The sequence below is a fragment of the Nannospalax galili genome, unplaced genomic scaffold (assembly GCF_000622305.1).
Source record: "Nannospalax galili isolate Female #2095 unplaced genomic scaffold, S.galili_v1.0 scaffold676, whole genome shotgun sequence".
NCBI classification, from domain to species: domain Eukaryota; kingdom Metazoa; phylum Chordata; class Mammalia; order Rodentia; family Spalacidae; genus Nannospalax; species Nannospalax galili.
Window position 1 is genome coordinate 158695 of NW_008337446.1, and position 24581 is coordinate 183275.

At 42.7% G+C, this 24581-nt stretch overlaps 2 protein-coding genes across 3 annotated transcripts in view; one reads left to right on the forward strand and one right to left on the reverse strand.

Moving 5' to 3' along the window:
• Window positions 1-741: 741 nt before the first annotated feature.
• On the reverse strand, window positions 742-15623 carry Leprotl1 (leptin receptor overlapping transcript like 1). 2 transcript variants are annotated; one of them, XM_008832595.3, is made up of 4 exons: window positions 14911-15063; window positions 7127-7202; window positions 4106-4292; window positions 742-2962 (listed from the first exon to the last, which is right to left on the reverse strand). In XM_008832595.3, the coding sequence occupies exons 1-4, from the start codon at window positions 14924-14926 to the stop codon at window positions 2846-2848; spliced, it is 396 nt and encodes a 131-aa protein (XP_008830817.1). In that variant the 5' UTR covers window positions 14927-15063; the 3' UTR covers window positions 742-2845. The 2 variants fall into 2 exon arrangements, with proteins under 2 accessions (XP_008830817.1, XP_029419188.1); XM_029563328.1 differs by lacking the exon at window positions 7127-7202 and having other exon boundaries at window positions 14911-15623.
• Window positions 15624-19830: 4207 nt separating this feature from the next.
• Window positions 19831-24581, forward strand: part of Saraf (store-operated calcium entry associated regulatory factor) — a 24057-nt gene continuing 19306 nt past the window's right edge. Inside the window, exon 1 of the mRNA XM_008832596.2 lies at window positions 19831-20078. Within this exon, the coding sequence (XP_008830818.1) occupies window positions 19970-20078 (109 nt within the window). The 5' untranslated portion in view covers window positions 19831-19969. The remainder of the gene's footprint in view (window positions 20079-24581) is intronic.

A 24581-nucleotide genomic window follows, 5' to 3' on the forward strand; every position in this document is an offset into this window, starting at 1 on the left:
GATGCTTACCCTCTGGAACCATAAGCCAAATAAACTCTTCCTTTTATAAGATGCCTCCATCATAGTGTTTGACCATGGCAACAGAAAAATATTCACTTTTGTATATTTAAGCTAACTAATATCATGCTTTCTTTGTATCACATTATTACTGTATTTGTTCATTTATTTACTTATCTATTCATTTTTTGAGATAGGGTCTCCCTGTAGCCCGGCTGCCTGGAACTTGCTATGTAGACCAGGCTGGCCTCAATCTCACAGAGATCTGCCTGCCTCTGCCTCCCAAATGCTAGGATTAGAAGAGTGTGCCACCATGCCTGGGTATTATTTTTATTTTATGTGTATGTGTGTATTGCCTGTGTGTAGGTAAGTGCACCCATGTTGTGCAATGCCCATGGAGGACAGAAGAGGCTGTCGGATCCCCTGGAACTGGAGTTACAGTTGTTAGTTGCTATGTGGGTGCTGGGGTTCGAACCCTGGTCTTCTGCAAGAACAGTCAGTGTTCTTAACTGCTGAACCAGCTCTCCAGCCCCTTGTTTGTTCTTCTGAGACAAGTTCTCAAGTAGCCCTGTGTAGCTGAGGATGGCCTTGAACTCTTGATCCTTTTGCATCAGCTTCTCAAGTGTTGAGATTACAGGCGTGACCTACCTACTGTGCTTGGCTCTGTATCACAGAGGTTACTATACTTCAGAAACTTAAGTGCTAAGTATACTTTTGTTACACAAACACCCACAAACTAAAACAGATATTTAAAATCTTTATTGTATTGTCATCAAAAGTTTCCTTTCTTTCCACAGCAGAATGGCAATGCTGTGTTGGGGTATACTCTATGGAAAATGGATAACTAGCCTAGAGACTGGAGGCAGCACTGTGAAGCTGGTGTGCAGGGTCAAAGATACAATGCTGCTGAAATGAGCACACAGGAAGAATAAGCATCTGCTAGAGGAGTCTGTGGTCATGTGCACTGCATTGAGATTGTAAAGGAAATGGGGAAGGATCAGAGCATGAACTTCTGTCCCCATCAGATCTCAGGTACAGTCCATTTGCGTCACCAGCTTTCCAACCATATACCTTCCCCTGTAAGTCTCAACAATGTTTTTGGTCTACTGCTCAAACGGCACAGCCACACGCGGACACGTCTTACTGCTTCCCATCTCCCAGCCAAAGGTGAGAAAGAGTGGGTCAGGCAGACAGAACAAATCAAAACCTGGAGCTTTAGACATCTTTAGTAAAAAGCTGAACAAACTCTGTATTTGTTCCCATTTTCTTGAGAAATAAACTATAAAAACAACAAAAGACAGCTATCATGATTACTCAATTTTGACGGAAGGCAAAACAATTTTTATGTAAGCAGACTGAATACACATACCAATATTTTAACAAAATACCGTCAAATTAGCTTGAACATTGTCATAACCAACTCCTGAAGTTAAGTACTACGAATTGTAAGATGCAGATGACCACTATATCTGCCCATGCCTGGGAACTGGGAAGTTTTTGGTCAGGCTTGTGTTTGAAGCTGCTACACAGCAGGATTTGGCTACTCTGTGTTAATTTTACATACTCAATACCTTTTATACGGAAACAGCAGATCTATCATGATGAAATCAAACCTCAAACAATCAGAGGTCTACAGGAAGCTTGTCTTAAATATTTTAAAATTTCATGTGATATAACCTTAGAGGATTACACTTCTTATGGTCTAAGTCTTACAACTGAATTACCCGCATGAATAACAAGTCACTTGTGAATCATGTCAAGGCCTTGAGGGGGAGGGGCACTCTGAATGTATGGCATAGCAATTATTTTCCTGGTAGTCAAACATCTCCAAGTGTTATTAAACTATATTTGAAGTTTTTTTGTTTTTGCTTTTTTTTTTTTTTTACTTAATATATACAATGCACAAAATAAGTTAAAAGGAGGAAGCAGAGGACAGTTCTCTGGTATCTGTGATGCAAACATCCAATTTTCCCTCAGAGCAGCAGCCCACGTACGTCCACCTCACCCTAGGTGAACATGAAAGGCTGGCAGACTGGAATTTTCACTCATAAATAGAAACAAATCCAAGCAGTGGAATTTCAGCATCACTTCTTCCTGTACCACAACTCACTCACTGTGACTGCAATAAACACAGATCAAACTGTAACTCAGATATCTGTTTTTGCACTCGTACCTTAAAGTGCAACACAAATTCTTCTAACAACTGAGAAGAGCACTCTTTTAGCAATTCTATAAAGAAATTTTTAATTCACAAAACACTTGCCTACTAGTAAAACCAGCAACCCTTATGGAGGGCATGGGCAAAAATACTCGGCCCCTCTGAGGTATAAATGCAGCTACATTTGCACTGAGTAAATAGTTTATGTCAATGCTCTGTATGTTTGCATAAAACTGGGAGTGATGTCATCCTGACTGACTGAAAACTTACTTTTATATATTATTTTATAGTGGAGATTAATTTCAAGAGAAAATATGCCCAGTAATACAGCTGGCAAAATTCAGAATTCCTAAATCAATGCAAATAGTTATTAACATTTAAAAAATGTTTAACACTGCATACTGATTTAAAAAAAATGAACAGGTAAAAACACATATTTTAAGTTCAGCAGGACACTATGAAAAGCATACTATAGATAAGTGTGAATTCGGTCAACCTTTTCCAAAAGATAAAATCCTTTTAATCCCTTAGCAAGTCTCTATGAAACAGTAGGCGCACAGTAGGGAAGAGGGAGCAGCGAGAATACTCCAGACCTGCCATACAAGTTAGCATCACTGCCCCATCTCCTGTGCACGGCCAGCCAAGGATGACAGAAGTCCATGTGACAACAGTCCAGGAGCTCTTTCCTCTTCACCACTGCTGCCAACTGAAGTCATCATTGCTCCCAAAGACCAAGAAAAAGCCTAATATAGTTGCGAAGATGACCGTGTTTCCTGTGAGGACAAGTGCACAGGCTCCCCACTCAATCTACGGAAATAAAAAATAAACAGTCAGCAGACAGGAAAAGCAAGAGGGAAGCGAGAGCAAATCAAGGTTCTATTTGTATACGCCAGGAAGTGATTTTAAGCAAAGACAGCTTGTAATGACCTTCACAGTGCAATACTTAAGATTTTTATATAGTTGTTTTTATTCCACTGGTTGATTTAAAAGTACAGAGCGTTATAAGGTGGTAATTATTCAGGAACAAGCTTAACTTCTGGGCTATAATGACACAACAAGGGCCTCCCCTTGCCCTCAGTGCTAGAGATCCAACCAAGGCTTTGTGCAGTCCAGGATACACTCTTATCACTGAGCTACACACCCCTAGCTGTGCATCATAGCATTCTGTAATTTACTGCTTATAAAGAAAGTTACTTTCTTAGTGATTCTAAAACTGTTTAGAGAACAGATTGAATTCAAAGTACCAGGGATGAAAGCGTACTTGTGTACATTCTTTGAAAGGGGCAGAGGGACGGGGCTGGAGAGATGGCTCAGCAGTTAAGAACACTGACTGTTGTTGCAGAAGACCCGGGTTTGAATTCCAGCACCCACATGGCAGCTAACAACGGTCTGTAACTCCAGCTCCAGGGGATCCGACAGGCTTTTCTGTCCTCTACGGGCATTGCACGACACAGGTGCACTTAATCACATGCAGGCATAACACTCATACATGTAAAATAAAAATATTAAAAAGGGGGGGTGCAGAAGGAGAAGCTGCCTTCTCCACACTGAAGGGTGGCCATCGTATGTCTTGTCTCTGTCTCTGCAGAGATGGGAACGTGACTTTGGGTGGTGAGTCTGGGAGGAAGAACCGAGGGTTTGTGGCTCACCCCTCAGCTGCAGAGAACACACTCTTCTCACATCACTCATGCTTTAGGTTTTGTAGGGCAGGCCCAAGGCTGCTCGGCACTGCTGGGTTAGTGCCTGACAGTTAGGGGTGGCCATGCCAGCTGCTGCTGCAGACCCATGCTCTCCAATGCTGTGCTTACCAGATAGCAAGAACAAACAGGAAACTAAGATTTTAATCTGTCTCCGACATGCTAATGTCTCTCATCTTTCACACAGCAAAAACCTTTGTTAAGATAAAATTACCAGTCTGATACAAAATCATCACAGAAAAATGTGACTTACCAGATGTGCTCTGGCAAATACAACAGGAAGTCCAAAAGCAGAGACGACGATGCCTGTTGTGAGGAATATGGCAAGTTCCTTGCAAGCACTACTCATGGCATCTGTATCATCCACTAATCTCCTTGCTATGCAGTATGGAATGGGTGAAAGGATGTAAAAAAACAGAACAAAGAGGGGCCAGTATTGGCTGGAAAAGAAAAAGTTAAGTTGTTTTTGTTAACCATGCCACTTTCCTACATGCACTTTGTTAAAGACCAAAGGAGTATTACCAGATACAAAACAGGAAAATGTGCACAATAACTTTTAAAATTCGGGATTTATGCCTCTGACATCCTGCCTTATTGTAAAGTTAAATAAAATACCTCAGCTTCCCTTAATTTACCAGGAACTCCCCAAATCCTAAAATCAAAATACAAGGAACCAACTGAAAGCAAAAGTGTGAAGCACATAGCTTTCAGTGCTTTGTTAACTCTGCTGTGCTGACCTCAATTCTGGCTTTGATCACTGCAGAGGGAGCTGTGTGAATGGCACAGGTTGGAACCTCTTTCTATTATTTTGCCATGTTTTGACAGTCTACTTCAAATGAAAAGATTTAAAAGAAATAAATGGTCTTTAAAACTGACAAAATTAATTACACATTACAGTGATTTGCTTGTACTTAGTAAAGATTTATGTTTTCCTTACAAGAGCGTAAAAAAATAGTAAGTGGAGTAAACACCTAAGAAAAAAATTGAGCTAGATGTCATGACACACACTTTACACCTTTAAACTCAGCACTTGGGAGGCAAAGGCAGGAGGATTTCTGTAGCCGGGGCTACATAGCAAGACCCTGTCTCAAAAAACCCCCCAAAAACAAAAAACAAAACAAACCCCGAAAACAACCCCCCTTAAAGAAACAAAAGAAAAACTTGAAACAACATAAAAAGCGCTCTCTCTCTCTCCCCCCTCTCCCCCACCCCCCAAGAAAATGAGAAGCTTTCCACACCTCCCCTGCTTTCTTCTTTCCCACCTTCCTAGGGAGCGTCTTCTGGTCCTTCCACAATCCCATATGAACATTTAAAGGTGAATCTTTACATAATAGTATTTACCGTTCTTCCTCCTTAAGGCTTCTCAATGTTTTCAATCATAGACATACCATAATTCAACTTGCATTTTGTATGTGCATGTGTCTATGTTTGTGTGGGTATAAGAAGGCCAGGAGACAACTTTGGGTGTCCTCCTTCCTTAGGCACTGTCCACTTTTTCTAATATGACAGGGTTTCCCTGTAGTCCCAGCTGGCCTGGATCTCACAGAGATCCACCTGTCTCTGCCTTGTGAGTGCTGGGATTAAGGGCGTGTGCCACCATGTCCAGTCTGTCACTGTCTGGGGCTTGCCAAATAGGCTAGGCTAGCTGGCCAGTGAGCCCTAGGGATCCACTGTCCCCGCCTTCCCCATGCTGGGATTATAAGCATGCACCACCACACTATTTTCACATGGGTTCTGGGGATTGAGGTCAGGTCCTCATGCTTGCACATGTGAACATCAGTGGAACTTCAGGAATCAGTCCTCACCTTCGACCTTTTTGGAGATAGGGTCTCTTTGTTGTTCAGTGATGTGTAGGGCAGGCTAGCTGGCCTGAGAGTTCCATTAACTTTACTGTCTTCACTGCCTATCTTGCCAGAGGAGCACTGGGATTACAGATGTGTACTACTATGACTAGGTGTCAGATGAATCCTTGGGATTTGAACTCAGGCTTATGCTTGCGTGGCAGGCACTTTACCATTGAGCCATTTCCCTAGCCCCATAATTTAACTTTAAAAAAATATTTTATTTGGGCCTTTGATCCAAGCACTTGGGAGGCAGAGGCAGGCAGATCTCTTTGAGTCTGAAGCCAGCCTGGTCTACCTAGTGAGTTCCAGGCCAGCTGGGGCTACAGGGAGACCTTGTCTCAACAACCCCCTCCACAAAAAAATGTTTAGAATTTTTAAGTGTATGAATGTACTGCCTACATGTATGTGCATTTTGTGCAATGCCCATGGAGGTCAGAAGAGGGCGTCAGATCCCTTGGAACTGGAGTTACAAAGGTTGTTGGTCACCATGTGGGTGATAGGATTTGAACCGGATCCTCTGCTAGAGCAGCCCGTGCTCTTAACCACTGAGCCATGTCTCCAACCCCAACCATAATTTAACTTTTGATGGGGATTTTTGATGTCACCAGTATTCCACTTTTGCTATTACAGATAAGGCTAGTGTGAGCATCTATATTCTTGCCTAATTGTACAGATCTTCACAAATATCTGCAGGTAGATGTGCATAAAGCTGTCCAAGAAGTAGAGGGCCAGTTCACAGAACTTCTCGCTAGCAACAAAGCAGTCTCTAAGAGCCAGTACCTGTGTGCACTTCCCAGCCCCAGTACGGGCTGCCACCTAGCAGTGCTTGTCTGCCCATCTATTTTATCTTCCCTAATGGATTTCCTTTAGTGTGGAGTAGGTTGAGAATGTTTTCACTTGCTTACTAGCAACACAGCTGTCTTTTCATGTCTGTTGTTTATTTCTATTCACTTGCCTTTTTAAACTAAGTTATCTAAATATTAACCGTTACACGTTTGAGGCCAGCCTGGGCCACATAGTGAGACACTGACTCAAAAAAAAAAAGTTCTTTCTATCCTAAGGTAAGAAATCATCTGTATCACTTTGTTTTGGTCAACTGCATTCTGACTCTGCTTATGTTATTTTCTCTAAAAAGATGTTTCAAATGTTTTTGGACTTGGTATTACCAATGGGTGTTTACAATCTGCAGTAGGGCTCAGCTACTGTCACCTTGCTGCTTGAGAGTTCAGAGCAACCAAAAAGTAGGTGATAGCCATGGCATTCTGGTGTCTTTACAAATAAATTTTAAGCGATGAATTTTTAAAAAGGGTTAAATTTGGTAAATGAACATTTCTCTCCATTACTTTTCTCATAGAAAATAAAATATTTTTAAAAAATTAAAAGTAGAAGAATTTTACGCTTAAAAACTCCGCAAGAAAAGTTTTACGTACTTGTATATTGGAAGGGCACATCCGAGCATCAGAAACATTAGCCCAATTGCTCCTCCAAAGGACAAACTAATTAAAGCTGCAAAACAAATAAAAAGTTCAAGAGAGATATCAATTAGTTAAGCTAAGCTGGTATTATCTTTGCTAATATTACCAGTCTGAGACATACTTGCAACCCCAGGAGTAAAACAAAACTCCACCTCTCCTTAAACTTCAAAGCATTAGAAGTGAATCATCCTTATGCCAGGGGTGGTACCTCATGCCTGTAATCAAAGCATCTGAGAGACACAGGCAGGAGGATTACTGCAAGCTAAAGGTCAGCTTGAACTACAGGGTAAGACCCAGTCTCAAAAAACAACAAAAAAGAATTGTCTTCAAAATTGTTAGTTATACAGCTTCAGAGTAAGTTTCCATGGCATCCTCAAGGCAAAATAAAGTGCCAGAAGTTGAGTATCACTATTTTTAATATTTTATTTATTATTTTTAAATTTTATGTGTATGAGTGTTATGCCTGCATGTAGGTAAGTGCGCCTGTGTCATTCAGTGCCTGTGGAGGACAGAAAGAGACTGTCGGATCCCCTGGAACTGGAGTTACGGACAGTTGTTAGCTGCCATGTGGGTGCTGGGAATCGAACCCTGGTCTTCTACAAGAACAGTCAGCGTTCTTAACTGCTGAGCCATCTCTCCAGCCCCCTGAGTATCACTCTTAACCTAAAACATTCTAAAATCTGCAATGTTAGCCAGGTGTGGTGGCACATGCCTTTAAGTCCCAGCACTCAGGAGGCAGAAGCAGGCAGATCTCTGCAAGTTGGAGGCCAGCCCAAACCAGGACTACACAGTGAAATCTTCTCTCAAGAAACAAAAACCAGACAGTGTAGCGGCTGTGATCTCAGCAGACTGCCAGAGAGTGCCCTCTGGCTGGAGTCTGGCCTCCCTCTGGCATAGGAGCTGAGAACACAGGGGACTGCCCGAGAGTACCTGGATCCTGCCTCCATGTGGTGCTATCAAAATACCTGAAAGCAAATCCTGAATCCATCACACAGCCTTGGCAGACAAAAGAAAAATAAGGAGGAACCCCATAGAAGGATGCTTTTGGAAGCCCTCGTCAAGAAATTCCAATGGATTCTCATATGAACATTTGAGATTTGCCCTATTCTGACTTTTTTCTACTTTCCAGTTTAGAACTTGTAATGGTCATTACTCTTGCCTTTACTTCTCCTTACATCTCCTTTTCACAATTCAAGGACTTTCTTTTTCCCCTAGAGATAAGAGTTATGCAAAATGGGGAGTCTTTTAGATAGACCCACTGAAGGGGTACTCCAATTGTTTTACCCTGTTCAGCATGGAAGAAGCCAGAGTGGTCTGTATCCAGATTCCCTATCCGCAAGTTGGGTAACCTCTTCAGAGGATGGCGTGATAAGAATAGGAGGTAGGAAGTGGTTAGGCAATTAGGGTAAAAAGACCCCAAAGAAAAGTAGCCAGTTTCTTGGCTAAAACTTACAACGTCGTTGGGCCCCTTAGCAACTACTATCTTTGGTGATGATTTATTCTAAAATAAAGACCTACATTAAAAATCTGTTATAAAAAAAGAAAAAAAAACCAAAAGTTGTAGTGTTCAGAGTGCTGATATACGATACCAGTGGAACATTCCACACCGTGATACTTTGCTTTATGCAAAAATTATCCCCACAAATCTCACTATGTATATGAATCTGAAGGGATTCACAATCTGAAACACTTTGGATTCCAAGCATTTCCACTAACGAATACTCAACCTGTACTGATTTTCAGAGTTTTGACCTATTGCTAATACACACCACATTCCCGAATTACTGGTTCCTCTTCTAAGCAGTATCACAGCCCAGAGAATTAATACCCCTCCTGCCATGAGCACTGTATCTCATCCACAGATTAGGCTCCGCAGGTCATCACTTGCCATGCAAGCATGATGACCTGAATTTGATTTCTGGAATCCACACAAAGGTGGATAGAGAAAACAGACTCTACAAAGCTGTCCTCTGATTGCCACACACATCACACACATATAATAATAAATAATAAAAAAACGGGTGTGGTGGCACACACCTTTAATCCTACCATTCAGGAGGCAGAGGCATGTGGATCTCTGTGAGATTGAGGAGTTTCAGGTCAGCTGGGCCTACAGGGAGACCCTGTCTCAAAAAAGCAAAATAATGTAGTAGTAATAATAATAATTGAAAAGGAGAGGAGGAAGAGAAAAGAAAAAGGAAGGGAGCTGAATGTGGAAATCCACACATTCTCAGCTGGCCTTTAGAAGCTTTGTCACACAGGAAAACTTTTCCCAGTTAGCTCCTACTTCTTGCACACACACCTTCAACACCCTTAAAATGGACTACTCAGGAGCATCACTTGAGCCCAGAAATTCAAGGCCAGCCTGGACAGCACAACAAAATCTCATCAAAACAGCAGCAAAAACTAAAGCACACAACCGAAAGAAAAACTGTCCAAGGGTATTGTGCAGCCAGTTTATTAGGGTTTTAAGGAAAGAAGAAAGAGATTTACTGAGTAGACCAGAAGCAGTGGGCAGAAACAACAGTACCACCTGCCTGGAGTTAATTATTTATTTATTTATTTATTTATTTTGAGACAGGAACTCCCTGTAGGCCCAGCTGGCCTGAATTTGCTATGGAGACCAAGCTGGCCTTCAACTCAGAGATCCGTCTGCCTCTGCCTCCCAAGTGCTGGGATTAAAAGTGTGTGCCACCACGCCCGGCTGGAGTTAATTATTCTAATCAATTATTTTGGGTATAGACCTTCAAACAGTTTACAAAGGCATAGTTATACCCTTGATTTCCCAAATGCTAGAAAATTCATAGAAAAATAGAATCTTGATGCACTATCACCATTTTTACTTCAGCATTAAAAGGCAGGTCCTTCTACAGGTAAGCAACAATTTCGAAAACTTTATATACACTCCATTTCATTTTACAGTGTTTTCACATACGTTGGTGAGCAGAAACAACTTTCCTGATTACATATAATCAATGACCAAGAGTTAAGCAAAGAGATAAGTGATCAATTTAGTCTGACTTCTATATAACCTATATTTCTGTACCCTCAATGACTAAGAAAACAACTCTTCTAAATTTTTTTACATTTATTTAATTTGTGTGTGTGTGTGTGTGTGTGTGTGTGTGTGTGTGTGTGTGTGTGTGTGTTGGTCAAAGGACAACTTGAAGAAGTCAGTTTTCTTCTACCACATAGGTTCTATGGGTTGAACCTGGTCAAAGGGACTGAACTCAGGTCATCAGGCTTGGCAGCAAGTGCCCTTATCTGTTGAGCCATTTCACTGGTCCAGAAAATAACTTTTAAAAAAACTCGTGTGGTCTATTAACTTTAAGATAAGAGTTAAAATCCAAAGCTGTGAGATAGTCTAAAAGTTACTAAGATAAATGCTACTGCATATAAAGGGTTAAATCCAGATAAACACTGACAGGAAAACCACTGACATGGTAACTTGGCAGATATGGTTTCAGTTGGAGCACTGAACACATTTTCATACTAACCCTGAACACACGACTTAGTTCTTAATGTCCTTCTATCTTATATTTTCAGTTAAACTGAAAAAAAAAGTCAAGGAGAGTTTTAAATTTATTTTTCAAACAGCAAACGAAGCACTTCACACTTACAGCATCAACTGAGGAAAACACCGAGTTTACCACTTGTTGTCTTTTGTTTACATACTTGCTCGTGGTCCTGCCCAGCTTCCCTGATGCAGGCCACACACACACCTAGGCCCTGCCGTACGCCAGTTACACCAACTGGCTGGCTTTCCTGGCAATCAGCAGACACCCTCACCAACATGTCCTCTGCATGTCTGTCATTCTGCCTCAGTTTTCATTCTTTCAGGGAATATTTACTGCAGCTGAACACGCAGCAGAGATGGGGCCGGCACTGGGCCTCAAATGCATTCCTGCCTCGCCCGTCTTTCAGTTTTACTTTTCCTTCAGATCTCAACTCAAGCATCTCTTCCTCAGGGAAAGTCTTTCAAATCTCCTGGCCACATCAACTCCACATTTTATATTTATATACTTATTTACTCATGTAGGGGCTAGAGATGCAGCTCAGTAGTAAGAATGTTTGCCTAGTGTGTCTGAGGCTGTGGGTTCAATCCCCAGGACTGCCAAATAAATAACACTTATTCATTCATACAACAAATATACTGAGCACTGAAAGTGTTTTACATGCAGTCTGTTCTTGCTACTGAAGACAGTGATAGGGGAAAGAAGCTTTTGCTCCCATGGTGCTTACAGTCTAGTGGGAAAATAAAATAATTAAAAAAAATTATTACATTTTGTGTGTGTGGGCACGCATGTGTGCATGTGCCTCTGAACCTTTTCACCAGCTCAGAAAATAATGTTTTTTAAAAAGCAAACAATGACCTGTTGTGGCAGTATGCCCCTGTAATCCCAGCAGTTGAGAGGTAGAAGCAGGAGGATCAGGAGTTCAAAGCTAGCCTTGACCATACTGTGAGTCTGAGTTCAAGGCCAGTCTGGGCTACATGAGATTCTAGCTCAAAAATAAAAAAATAAATAAATAAGCCAACAATGAATCTGCACCTATGTTATGGCTGCTGAGTCACCTGCAACCTCCCCTACCTAAGCATTTTAGCTTTCTCAACTGCTTTTTGTTCCCTGAACAAGACACCTGTTCCATGAATCTTGTCTTTCTCAGTAAAATCTCTTTGACGATGAGGTCTGTTTTATTCATCTATGTAGCCTCGGGATTTTTGTAGTGGCTGGCATATTGTAGGTGCTCAGTAAACATTTAACAAAAGAATGAGAAAATGAGATTGGATATTGTTCGGTAAGCATGAATGATGAAAGAAAAAAATTAAAGATTTAAAAACCAATGTCCAGTGATGAACACAAGGTAAGGGAGGGAAGTGATGGGAATGCAAGTGGCCTGGCATCTCTGGAGGTGACGCCTGGGCAGAGATTCAATGGAAGTAGCAGGAAGCCACATATTCTCACACAAATATGTGTAAGACACACAAAAAAAATTGTCAGGCAGAAAAAAACTTTAAAAATGTATCATTTTATGTGTCTGAGAGCTTTGCATGCATTGACAGACGTGCACCTGCACATGTAATGCCTGAGGAGGCCAGAAGAGGGCGTCGGAGCCCCTGAACTGGAGTTACAGCTGCGATCTGCCATGTGGGTGCTGGGAACTAAATCCAGGTCCTCTGGAAGAGCAGCTAGTGCTCTTAATCACTGAGACATCTCTCCAGCCCCAGGGGAAAAAAAAAAAAAAAAATCTTAGCATGTTTACAGTAATCTTCACAAGAGGTAAGCCTTGGGACCTTAATAGTGTCTGAGGATAGCTCCGCTCTGTAACACAGAATTTATATTCTTATAAAAAAATCTAAATTCTTTGAGAACACACTTAAGTTAAAGGGAAGCTGAATGTGGTGGCATATGCCTGTAATCCCAGTACAAGGAAGGCTGAGGCAGTGGATTGTGGGTTCCAGGTCAGCCCGGACTACAAAATGTCTCAAAAAAGCAAAGATGCAAAGTTAATTTAAAAATGACTTAAAAAAAAAAAAAAATCAAGGAACTAGGGGCTGGGGAGATGGCTCAGCAGTTATGAGCAGTTACAGCTCTTCTAGAGGATCCAATGCCTCTGTGTACATTACACACACGGTGCACTTACATACATGCAGGCAAAACATTCATACACGTTAAAAAAAAATATCAAGGAACTAAAAAAATAAGGATCCAGTATCAAGATACTTTTTTTTTTTTTGGTCTTTTTGAGACAGTCTCCCTGCAGCCCCAGCTGGCCTGGAACTCACAGAGATCTGCCTGCCTCTGCCTTCTGAGTGCTGGGATTAAAGACATGCACCACCACGCCTAGATTCAAGATACATCTTTAAAATATAAATTGTTTTATTACAATTACTATGTTAATACTATAAGAAAATTACCATTTAAAAATATTTATTTTATTATATGTGTGTATATGTGTATGAGTATGTATGGGGTGCCTATGGAGGCCAGAAGGGGGGTGATGTATCCCTCTAAATTGGAATTACAAGAGTTGGTGAGTTGCCTGATATGGGTGCTGGGATTTAACCTATGGTCTTCTGATAAGAGCAGTAAGCACTCTTAACCACTGAGCCATTTCCTCAGCCCCCAAAATTATGGATGTGTTTGTTTATCTCTTTCTAATGATCTTGTATAAGGAAAAAAGCAAGCCCTGTGGAACTGTTTGAGGGAAATCAAGGTATCTTAGGATAATATTTCCATTCATTCAATATTCAGTGGATAGTTTTATATAAACTGTGTCATAAGTGACATCAATTCATACAGTAATTGAATGATGCAACATTTGGAAGACAAAACTTAAGGAGTGTGGTTTTTACTCCCAAAAGCCTCTATCTAGCCCAGGGATGGAACAGCCCAATTACCTAGCACAATTCTCTTGAGACAGGGTGCTGGCTCTGTGATTACAAAGAAATAGGAGATAGGGTCATGTTCCCTAGCCTAGAAGTTAGCATAAAATACAATACATCACAAGGAGACAGGCAAATGATTGAAGAAATATGTAATCATCTCTATAGCAACACTCAACATAAAGACAATAGTCAACAGGAAGAAATATCTTGATAAACAATCATAAAACTCCACTGAAATAAGAAAAGCAAAATTCTACTGCAGACATTTTCACTAGGTTAATATTACTGAGATTTGGAGGAGGAAGTTACAAAGCTGTTTTCTTTTTAAAAGACCCCCTCATTAATGACCCTGAAGAGATGGGGAAGAACAGGGACAGAAGCAACATCCTAAAAACGGCCGCATTTCACAGTAACTTCTTTTCACGTAAAAATTTAAAAGGGTCTGTTAGAGCTCATAAAGAGATCTGAAAGGATCCTAGTTGCTCAAATGACAAGGTTTTATATGGGAAACAAAATGCTTTCTTTCAGGCACTGAGAATAAACAATACGCAGGAAAAATGTGAACCTGGGCGAAGCTGAACCAAAGCCGCCCTTACAAGGGAAAAACCAAACAAAACAGAAAAAAAAAAAAAAAAAACCCAAACAAACCAAAAACCACTGCTATTCAATTGTCTACTTTCTGATAGCCTGCCCCTTCTACCAAGCAGGTCAAGAAATCACTGTAATTCATTGTTCAGGACACAGAAAACTTAGCTTCCAACCACAGTGACAAGACTACCGAATATTTGCAAAACATTTCCTCTCTCCAAAGAAAATACACCAATAAACAAGCAAGCTTTCACTAAGGTGTATTATCTTTTTTTAAAATAAAAACTTTTACATCTGAAAAAGTATCAACGTGCAATTGTGAAGAAAGAAACCAGGGGCGATCTGGGGTCGCATCTGGGCTCTACCGCATTGTAGGAACACCCAGCATCAAGATGCAGCCCATTTAGGAGCGTTAGGCTGGAGCGCCGTCCCGGGAGCCACAGCGACGCCAGGTTTCGGAGAACCTTGCCGGGGTGCTACCGAGGACCGCGCAGGTGCGGCTGGGTGGCAAACGGCACTGATTTTCCATGGCTGGCATCCCTGGCGGCATCGGCGAGGTCCCATCTCTCCCGGGTGCAAACTCCTTCAGATGGAGCGGCTGGCCGGAGTGGCCCACGCCACAGTGCCCGCCAGTCCCCGGGTCCCGAGGCAGAGGTTCCACCGGCTGAGCCGGGCCGCGCGGCGTCTCCGGGGCTGCCGGTGGCTCTCCCAGCGCGGGGTCCGCGCCGCCGCGTCCCGCCCGGTCCCCGTGCCCCAGGCCCACCTTTGATGCCCGCCATGGCGGTGACGTCGCGCAGTCTCCACTACCCGAGCGGCAGCGGCCGGGAGACCCAAAACGCGCAGAGGCCAGACAACACCCGGAAGTGCGCGATGCAGCACTTCCGCCCGCGGCTCGCGCTCGCGCAGGGACGTGGGGGCGCGGCCGGGCCGTCGTGGGCTTTCTTCCATGGTTCCCTGCACGGCGGGCGTAGGCCGGATGGTGCTGCGGTGGCGCGGCGTCTGGACGGGCATCCTGTGCCGGAGCCCGCGTCCCTCGTCCGGGGTTCGCCGTCCCCGAGGGTCCCCCGGAGACGCGGGCGGCCACTTCTGGTTCCTTCCACCAGCCAGTCGAGTGGACCAGGCGAAGATCCGCTGGTCGCGGGGTCTGTGCTTCTCCAGAGATGGGAGCAACGGGCCCAGCAAAGGATGTAATACAAGGTGTAATAAAAGTGCATCTTCTTGGTGATGAAAGGGATAGGAAAAAAGAAAGAAAGCAGAGATCCGATTTATGTCACCACCCTACAATTACCAGTATCCGTTGGGAAGCCGGGCCAGCGTTGGGATGAAAAAGCCGGATGCAGTTTCTGCCTCGAATTATTCGCAGACTAGAAGGGAAGAGCTACACAAAAGAGACCAAAATGCAATGATAATTGCTAGTAAGAAGGATCTCCACTCCAAAACAAACCCTTTTATCATAAAGATTACTTTGAGCTGAAGGCAATTAAAACACTACAAATGGAGGCTTCTCTGCTCTCTCCTTTTCTGCCCAAAAGCAGAGCGTAGATTTTTCCCTTGTAAAGGTAATTACAAGCTTCGGTATTTATATAAAAAGAAATTTGTAACTTTAATTTTCATTTCCTTGACAGAGACAGCTGTCTCTGCAAGAGACATCAATGAATCGAAGTCGGCAGAAACATTACTAAAATAACCCTTGCTTTCTGTCAATTTCCTCTTATATTTCTCTGTCCCTAAAAGCCCCAACACTATCAAGTCACTTTTCCACAATGTATTGCCACTTGTTAAAAATGATGTATGCTCTCACATTTAATACCTTCTTGGGTTTTCCCTTATTTCCTTTGGAGCCTTGCTATACCCACACAGTACACCTTTGCCCCTATGAATCTGTTTCATGGCCGCTTGATACACGTCTCAACTGTTGAATCTAAAAAGGTAAAAGAAAACTTTATCCTAGGGATAACTAGGAACTAGCTGGGGAAAATGGTAAATAGTCCCTTTAGGGCCTTTGGTTTGGCTATGCCAGATTTGTTAATGGAGATTCATGGTTCATTAACTTGTGTAGAGAGGTGGGCTTTGGTGACAGAACTAGGAGCTTGGAATGTTGGAGAGAGGAGAGAGGCCAATGGATTGCTCAGGGTTGATGTGGGCCCTAGTCAGGAAGCTCTAGTTTGTTTTTTTTAAATGTACATGTGCCTGCCTGTATGTATGTGTACTACCTGTGTGCCTGGTGTCCCTGGAGGCCAAAAAGGGAGTCAGGTCCCTTGGAACTGGAATTACAGGTGGTTGTAAACTGCCAAGTGGGTGCTAGGAGCTAAATCTGGGTCCTCTGTAAGAGCAGCAAGTACTTTTAATCAGTAAGCCATTGCTTAATGTCTCGCCACCAGGGCTCCACTCTTGTAAACAGATTAATGTTCATTATAAATAGGCTTGAGGCTATGATTCTTTCTCTTGCTCTTTCTCCATGTTATGTTGCAGCAAGAAAGTTGTCACCAAATGCGGCCTTCACTATAGATTTCCCAGCCTCCAAGAACTAGAAGAAAGAAATCTGTTCTTTATAAATTATCCTGTCTGCAATACAAAATTAGTAAGATGTCGAGAGCTCTTAAGTTACTCTATCCTATATGAGAGATGTCACATCACCACGGTGCTTCTACAAAGACAGCCTGATCCCTTATTGTTGATTAGAACCAGGAGTGAGCCCCATATGTTATGAGAAGTTTTTCCTTCTGAACTCTGTTAGAATTGTTCCCCTGAACAGAGGTCTTGCTCTCTCTTTATTGAAACAGTACATCCAGCATGAAACAGAAAAGGAAAAGCAAAACTTGTCTTCTTATCAGAGGAGTTCCCTTTCTGACCCAGAAGAGCACACACACCACAAACATGTTATCTGATCCTATTAGTTTTTTGGTTTTAAAATATTTTTATTTTTTGTGTATGAGTGTATTTCCTGCATGTGTGTAAGTGCACCCATATCATTCAGTGTTTGTGGAGGTCAGAAGAGGGTATTGGATTCCCTGGAACTGGTGTTACAAACAGTTGTTAACCACCAGGTGGGTGCTGGGAATTGAACCTGCATCCTCTGGAAGTGCTCTTAACTGCTGAGCCATCTCTCCAGCCCCCTCACCATTAGTTTTTTGTAATATAAACAGTGGCTAATTCATTGCTTCCAATGATAGTGCTGCTTTCAGTGCTTGATATTTTCATACCACACACACACACACACACACACACACACACACACACATTATTCTGGGTCAGGGGCAAGGAAGGGTCATGAGGGACTAAAGTTATCTGCTTAGTTTACAAGAGGAGGCCAAAGCCCAGTAAGCTTTTTAGATCATAAATAAACTAACAGTGTTATATGATCTCAAAATACAAGATTAATGTTAGTTACAAGGTTATAAGATTCCCATTTGTCATTCCCAGAAAAGTCATTCCCATACCACCCATCTGGTACAGACAGATGGATGAATTATTCCTGGGAATAAAAAGGGAGCTACCTTATAAGTTTATTGAGAAGAATTGAAACTGGGAGCACATGGGTGCATTAACATCATCTCAGGGAAAACAGGCCCAAGAACTTATCAGACACACTACATTGAGGCAAGGGAGGAAGTCCCTTCCCTGGACTCCATAAGATGATGGCCATCTAACATTGTGAAAGCATGGCCCCATATCAATCCATCATTTGATACCTGCAATGTGCATCAAGGACTGAGGACTCCCTCACTTGAATCTGTTCCCTGCTGTTGACACAGCCTTCTAATGCCTGCCTGCCTGGCCACCTGTTCACCTATCTGAATTGCCTGTTTCCTGCTTCTGACCTGTTTCCTGCTCTGGACCCACTTTGGCAGCTGAATTCTGCAGTTTTTCTCTGAAACTTGACTTACACCAGCAGCTCTCTCTTGGCATTGGTCTGCTTCATTATCATTATCAACACAAGCTCTCAGCCCTCTTCTGAAATCTCTTGAACTCTGCTGCAACTTGTTTAACATGCATTCATTCTGTAGCCCATATATATGCTTGAGATATATAGTTATTTTTACTGTGTGATATGAGAGTTAATATTGGTTCCAAAGATTGGAATAAAGAAAGTGCATTCTACTTGGCCAAGCTACCAAGGTAGGCAGACTTTATGACAAATTACTGTTGTTGAAACTATTGTGAATTTATTGTTGTCCAACAAATTCTGACATTGTAGAAAGACACAAATGTGTTCATGTTTCTGGCATAGCACACCCACAACATAGAATTTCTGAAGTAAATGATTCCATCTCAAATGTTACACCTGTTCTTGCTTTGTTCCGTGGTATTCTATCTTTGAAAGTAGGGATGGTTGTAGGGACTTTGATGAACAGTGGTGAAAGGTCAGTGTTAACATTTGTGGTTGGAAAGAGCCTGATTCACTTTTCAAGGCTCATAGCTTGGCTCTGAGGAACTATCTCCTTTCTAAAAATATTTTATGTGTATGCGTGTATTGCCTGTGTGTAGGTAAGTGCACCTGTGTCGTGGAATGCCCGCGGAGATCAGAGGAAGGCGTCGGATCCCCTGCAACTGGAGTTATGGACAGTTGTTAGCTGCCATGTGGGGAAACACTTTTACTGGATGAGTCATCTCACTGGCCCCTGTTTCAGTCTTTACCAGAAATCACTTTCGGTTTCTAAGATCAAAGGCATGCACCACTACACCCGACTGCTCCCTGGTATTAGAATAGCGAGTTCTTTGCCAACATTCAGGTCTCAAGCTTCAAAATCATTTCCTCAGCCCTGCCCTTCCAGAATTTGCCTCTCACTCTCTTGTTATCTTGTTCTATTAACGAATTTCCCACTATTTTTTAAATTTGTTGTTTGTCCTATGTTCTTCAACATAAGCTTCATGAATACAGGGACCTTATTTGTATTTTCCAAGACTAAAACAGTGGCTGGTGCATATTAGGCATTCAACACATTTGCTGACTGTGGATCAAAGAACTGCAGGCTCCTTGGACTTCAAAGCTCAGAGAATGATTTGTCTGGGTGGTGGTTTATTCAGGCACTAGTGCCTCGAGTTTTTGGATATTCTTTTTTTTTTCTTTTCCGGTCTTGAGACAGGGTCTTCCTATAGCCCCAGCTGGCCTGGAACTAGCTATGTAGACTAGCCTGGCCTTGACCTCACAGAGATACGCCTGCCTCTGCCTCCAGAGTGCTGGGACCAAAAGGTGAGCATCACCACCCGGGTTGAGTGGACATTCTTAAGGCTTTGCCTGTTTCAGGAAATAGGCAAAGGTTTCGAGCTCTGAAATTACACAATGTTACTTCCTTGCCACCTTTCGCCAGAATCTCCAGATGTAGCACAGGGTAATGGAACACGGAGCGCACACAGGGCAGTGTTAGCACCCAACCCGTTAAGGGTGAGTAACGCGCGCCCCCCCCCCCTCCCCGGACAATTCCGGGGTTTTAGAAATGCGTACAGTACGAGGCTATCTTTGAGTTTTTCAGCCTTTCAAACCACAGCAGCTTCCCACTGAGAGAACCTTCCTGAACGTTCCGCCCCGGAAACCCAGACACAACAGGACAGTGGCGTCTGGGCCCAGGCCCCGCCCACACGGCCACGCCCCGGCCAGGCCCGGGCCCATAGGCGGAGCCCTAGGAGTCGGGGCCTAGGCGTCCAATTACGGTCGCCTACGTGCCTAGCGGCTGTGACGTCAGAGTGCGCAGGAAGCTGCGCCGGCGCTGCGGCGTTGCTGTCAGTCCATCCTCTGGCTGTTCCCTAGCGTCCGCATTTGCACAGCGGGTCCGGAAACCCGCAGCCGCGGTCTTCGTCCCGCGCCGTTTTCACCCCGCGCCATGGCGGTGGTCGTGGCACGCCGTCCCGCAGCCGCGCGGCGCGGCCCGCTGCTCCCCCTGCTGTCATTCCTGCTGGTGGCCGGCCCTGCGTTGTGCTGGAACGACCCTGGTGAGCGCTGTCCCCGGCCCGCGCCGCTGCCCAGCCCCGCGTCGCTCCGGAGCCTCTTGGCTCAGCTTCCACCTCTGTCCTCTGCTTTTTGTACCCTGCGCTTTGCTCTCCAGCGAGGGAGGCGGGCAGTGGGCAGCGAGGCGCGATTCTGCTCTTAAAGTCCCCTGTTCCCGGCCCTGCACGCCCCAGTTTTGTCCCCTTGCTGTGGCTACTGGCTGCATCCCCGAAGCTGCAGACGAGCTTGACGTTCAACTGCGCATCTCTTGTTATCATGGCTGTTGGATGTCATCATCGCTCACTGTTGTCATGGCTGCCTGTTGCTAGGGCTCGTAGTTGCCATGCCACTAGCGGTCTGTGAGTCACGCTCAGGGGACTGGGCCGCATTGCGGTGCAGTACTGAGCTTTCCTCGTTTTTTCAGCTTACACCGGAATTAAAAAAATTTTTTTCTAATTTTTTTTTAGGTGTTGATACTATGAGAGTTGATTTCTAGGGAGGGGACTCTATGTAAATATAAAAATGTGAAAAGAGACTTTATCCATTAAAATGACATTTTTGGTTTTTAAAGCAAAGATATTATGCATGAAAAAAATATAACAGTGTTGAATCTCGATTGATTGAACATGCATGACTTTAATTTAGGCAACAGGTTTATTTTTGTAAGATCCTCTCTGGGCAGTAGGGTTGGTAGGAACTTCACTTTGATTAACATTTCGTTTGCTATAGACCTTGTTATCAATAGTTAATAAGCCGAGGTGGGTATAACTGCCTGAACACTTTCCGTAAGTATTCCTAGACAGTTGTATGAAAATGAGAGACTTGATCAGAATTCATTTAAAAACTGAGCAAGTTTAGAGATGAAGACTCAAGGGAATTTTGAGAAGAAAAACAACCACATTTAAATGAATGGTGAACCACTTCCTGGTGGTTCTTATATTACCTTTGCTGTAAAAATTATTGTTCTGGAACAAAAATCACCGAACTATTTTACAGAGATACCACCACTTCATTTTAGTTTACTTTGAGGAACTGTTTTACAAAGGTCCTCTAAGGGACTGTCAATTATTAAGACTTGGTAAAGCAACCCTCTAATTTATAATTGTTTACTTTGTCTTTAGTTAATGTACAGCAGTGATATGTCTGGAAAAAGAAGCACCTTTCTAAGATTACTTAAGACTTTAAAAAAATTTTCTGAAATATTGTCTTTAAGGTACCCCTTTAGTGCCAAGAGGAGCTCTGAAGAAAACAGTGTCTTGTCCTAAGGAGTAAGCATTTGCTGAGTAGACAGTAAACATGTAAACAGCATCCCATTTGTAACACGGGTGTGATCAAACAAGGAGGACAGTGTGTACTGGCAGAGGAGGGGACTTAAGAAATACATCAAGGGGGCATTTATCAGATACCTGAGGGGAGGGGAGGACTAAATGACTTGATACAATTTAAACTTTTTTTTTTTGGTCTTTTTGAGATAGCGTCTCCCTGTAGCCCCAGCTGTCCTGGATTCACTGTGGAGACTAGGCCGGCCTCAAATTCACAGAGATCGGCCTGCCTCTGCCTCCTGAGTGCTGGGATTAAAGGCGTGCACTACCACCCCGGCACAATTTAAACTTTTAAAAGTTTGTGTGGGCTGTCTTTTAGAAAACAGGTGGGAGGGAAGCAGAAGCCTAGTGAAATGGTGGCTTCTAGAGTAGGCTCTGAGAATGATGACCACTATAGATCAGGTGTGGAGTGGAGCTGGTGGAGGCTTGGATTGTCTTCCCACCTGTTTTGAAGACGGTGCTGGTGTGATGTTCTGGTAGATTCAAAGTAAGGGTGAGATGGTGAGTGAGGATAAGGATGATTCTAAATGTTCAAGCTTGAGTAATTAGCATCCTGAGATACTGGTAAGTACTGGAGAATTGAGTTCTGGGGCTTTTGGTTTCATTTATCTGAAGTTTGAGATCTGAAAAAGGATTTTGGAATATGAGACCAGAGTTCAGGGAATCTCTGTCCTGTGACTGATGTAACAAGTGGACATGGGGGAGGGATATGAGATGAACTTTCTGTTCTTAGATCTGAAGGCCCTCTAGAGAAGAAGGGCATTGTGGGGTTGGTCATGATCCTCCTGTGCTGATAATTCTTGAATTCGCTATGCTGTTTCTCATGTCTGATCACCTACTATGCATCAAGTATTCTGCCGGCTAATTTTAGGAAGTTACATCCAAGGTTTACAACAGATTTCAAGATTAATACCTTAATTTTATAGGTGAGGAAACTTCTGAGCAGATAAATTTATTGCCTTGGTTAAAGTTGTATAGTGTAAGTAAGTGATGCTAGTTCAGTGTTCTTTGCGTTATCTAGCCCCTTCTGGTAAATTTAGATTGTTGGATTCTCTTATTTTCATAGATTGAATGATTTGGTCAACTATTTAAGTACAGCATAATTTTTTATAATTGAAGAAAAAACAGTATTTCAGAAGTTGACATAAGGTAACATTAGTGGTCCTGAATACACTGCTTTAATTTTAGAGTTTTTATAGTTGTATGAAGATGATGAACGAAGTTTTGCAATGTAAAATATTAGCTAAAGCTGTTTTGGGGTCAGCGAGATGACTTAGTGGGTAAAAGCACTTGCTGCCAAGCCTGGTGACCTGAGTTCTGATTCCTGGCACCCACATGGTAGGAGAGGGAGGACCAGCCAACTCCCACAAGTTTTCCTCTGACCTCCACATTTGTGCTGTGGCATGCAGGTGCCACAAAACCGTGTGTTTGCTTTTTGGAGACAGGGTCTCATGTAGCCTAGGTTGGCCTCAAACTCACTGTGTAATTGAGGCTGGTCTTGAACTCCTGATCCTCTTGGCTCTGCCTTCCAAGTGCTGGGATTTCAGGTGTGCACCACCACACCTGGAGAAGATTATGTAATACTTCAATAACCTATATAGAAAGGATAATGAAACTGTAAGTCAGGTCCAATCCCTGCAGAAGCAATTTCTGCATGTGTATATTTGTCTGTGAGGACACAGATCAGCTGCTATTTAGATTTACATGTTCACCTTGTCCAGCAGAGTTAGCTTTCTAACATTATCTTGGAGCCACTGAGATGCTGTAGCCTCTTCCTTTTTTCATGTTGTTGAAGTTTTGAAAAACACCACAAACCCAGCTGTTCCCCAGAGGAGGTCAGTGATGAAAGATAATCTCATGGCTAGCTAGCTCTTGCCCATTTCTAAGATATAAACCATCTTGCCTCTCTTCCCCATCTCAGAGCAACCCTTAATCATTTACCTTGCTGGTTAGTCTTTTACTTTTGATTGCCAAGGATTAATTCTGTTTTCTGAGTCAGTATCTGATTATTTAGCCCAGGCTGACCTCCAACTTATGATCTTGCCTCAGCCCATAGTTCTGAAGTATGTCCAGCTAGGGGTTACATGCTGTTGGACAGATGTCCCCCCTGCCCTGCATAATCTATTTTCCCAATACTACTTGCTTACTAATTTGTTTCTGTTCCCCCTTTGAACTGAAATTCCTCATAGTCAACTCAATTCTGTTTGAGTACTTGATTCAATTTCATTGATCAGTTTTGCTATTTGTGTCAATTATTGTACTGTTTACGTTACTGTAGATTTAGCTGTGTTTTGGTAGACATACCCTACATGTTGTTATTGCTACTTTCAGATAGCTTTAGCAGTTTTTCTACATTTATTCTTTATTTTATTTTATTATGTATATGAGTATTGCCTGAATGTGTGTAAGTGTACCTGTGTCATGCAGTGCCGGTGGAGGTCAGAAGAGGGCATCAGATCCTCTGGAACTGGAGTTAAGAACAGCTGTTAGCTGCCATATGGGTGTTGAGAATGAACCTGAGTCCTCTGCAGGAGCAATCAGTGCTCTTAACCACTGAGCCATATCTCCAGTTCTCTACATTTATTCTTGGATTTAAATTTTTAAATCAATTTGTTATGATTCAAGGAAGTATCTGGTATTTTGATTGTATATGTTGATTTGGAGAAAACTGGCATTTTAGTGTGATACTTTGATTTGTGTGTATTATACAATTTTCCTTTGATTCACACTATTTCATTTTGTGTAAATTTAGAAATTTTTTATTTTTTATGTGTATGAGTGTTTTGCCTGCATTTAAGTAAGTGTATCTGTGTCAGTGCAGTGCCGGAGGAAGCCAGAAGAAGGTGTTGGATTCCCTGGAACTGGAGTTACAGATGGTTTTTAACCACCTTGTGGGTCCTGGGAACTGAACCTGGGTCCTCTGCAAGAGCAGCCAGTGCTTTTAATCACTGAGTCATCTCTCCAGCCCCACATTTTGTGTCACTTTTATAAAAGTTTTGCTAATTTATTTGAGAAAAAGCCATTTTGGGGTTTTACTTTCCTATGTTTTAAAATTATGACTTGATTTATTTTGACTTATTTTTCTAACTTATTTCCAATCGTCTCTCCTTCTCCAGGGCCTTTCTTGTGGTAAATAAGTATGCATTTTTCTACCCCAACCCCCTTTTTTAAAAAAATTTCTTTTTA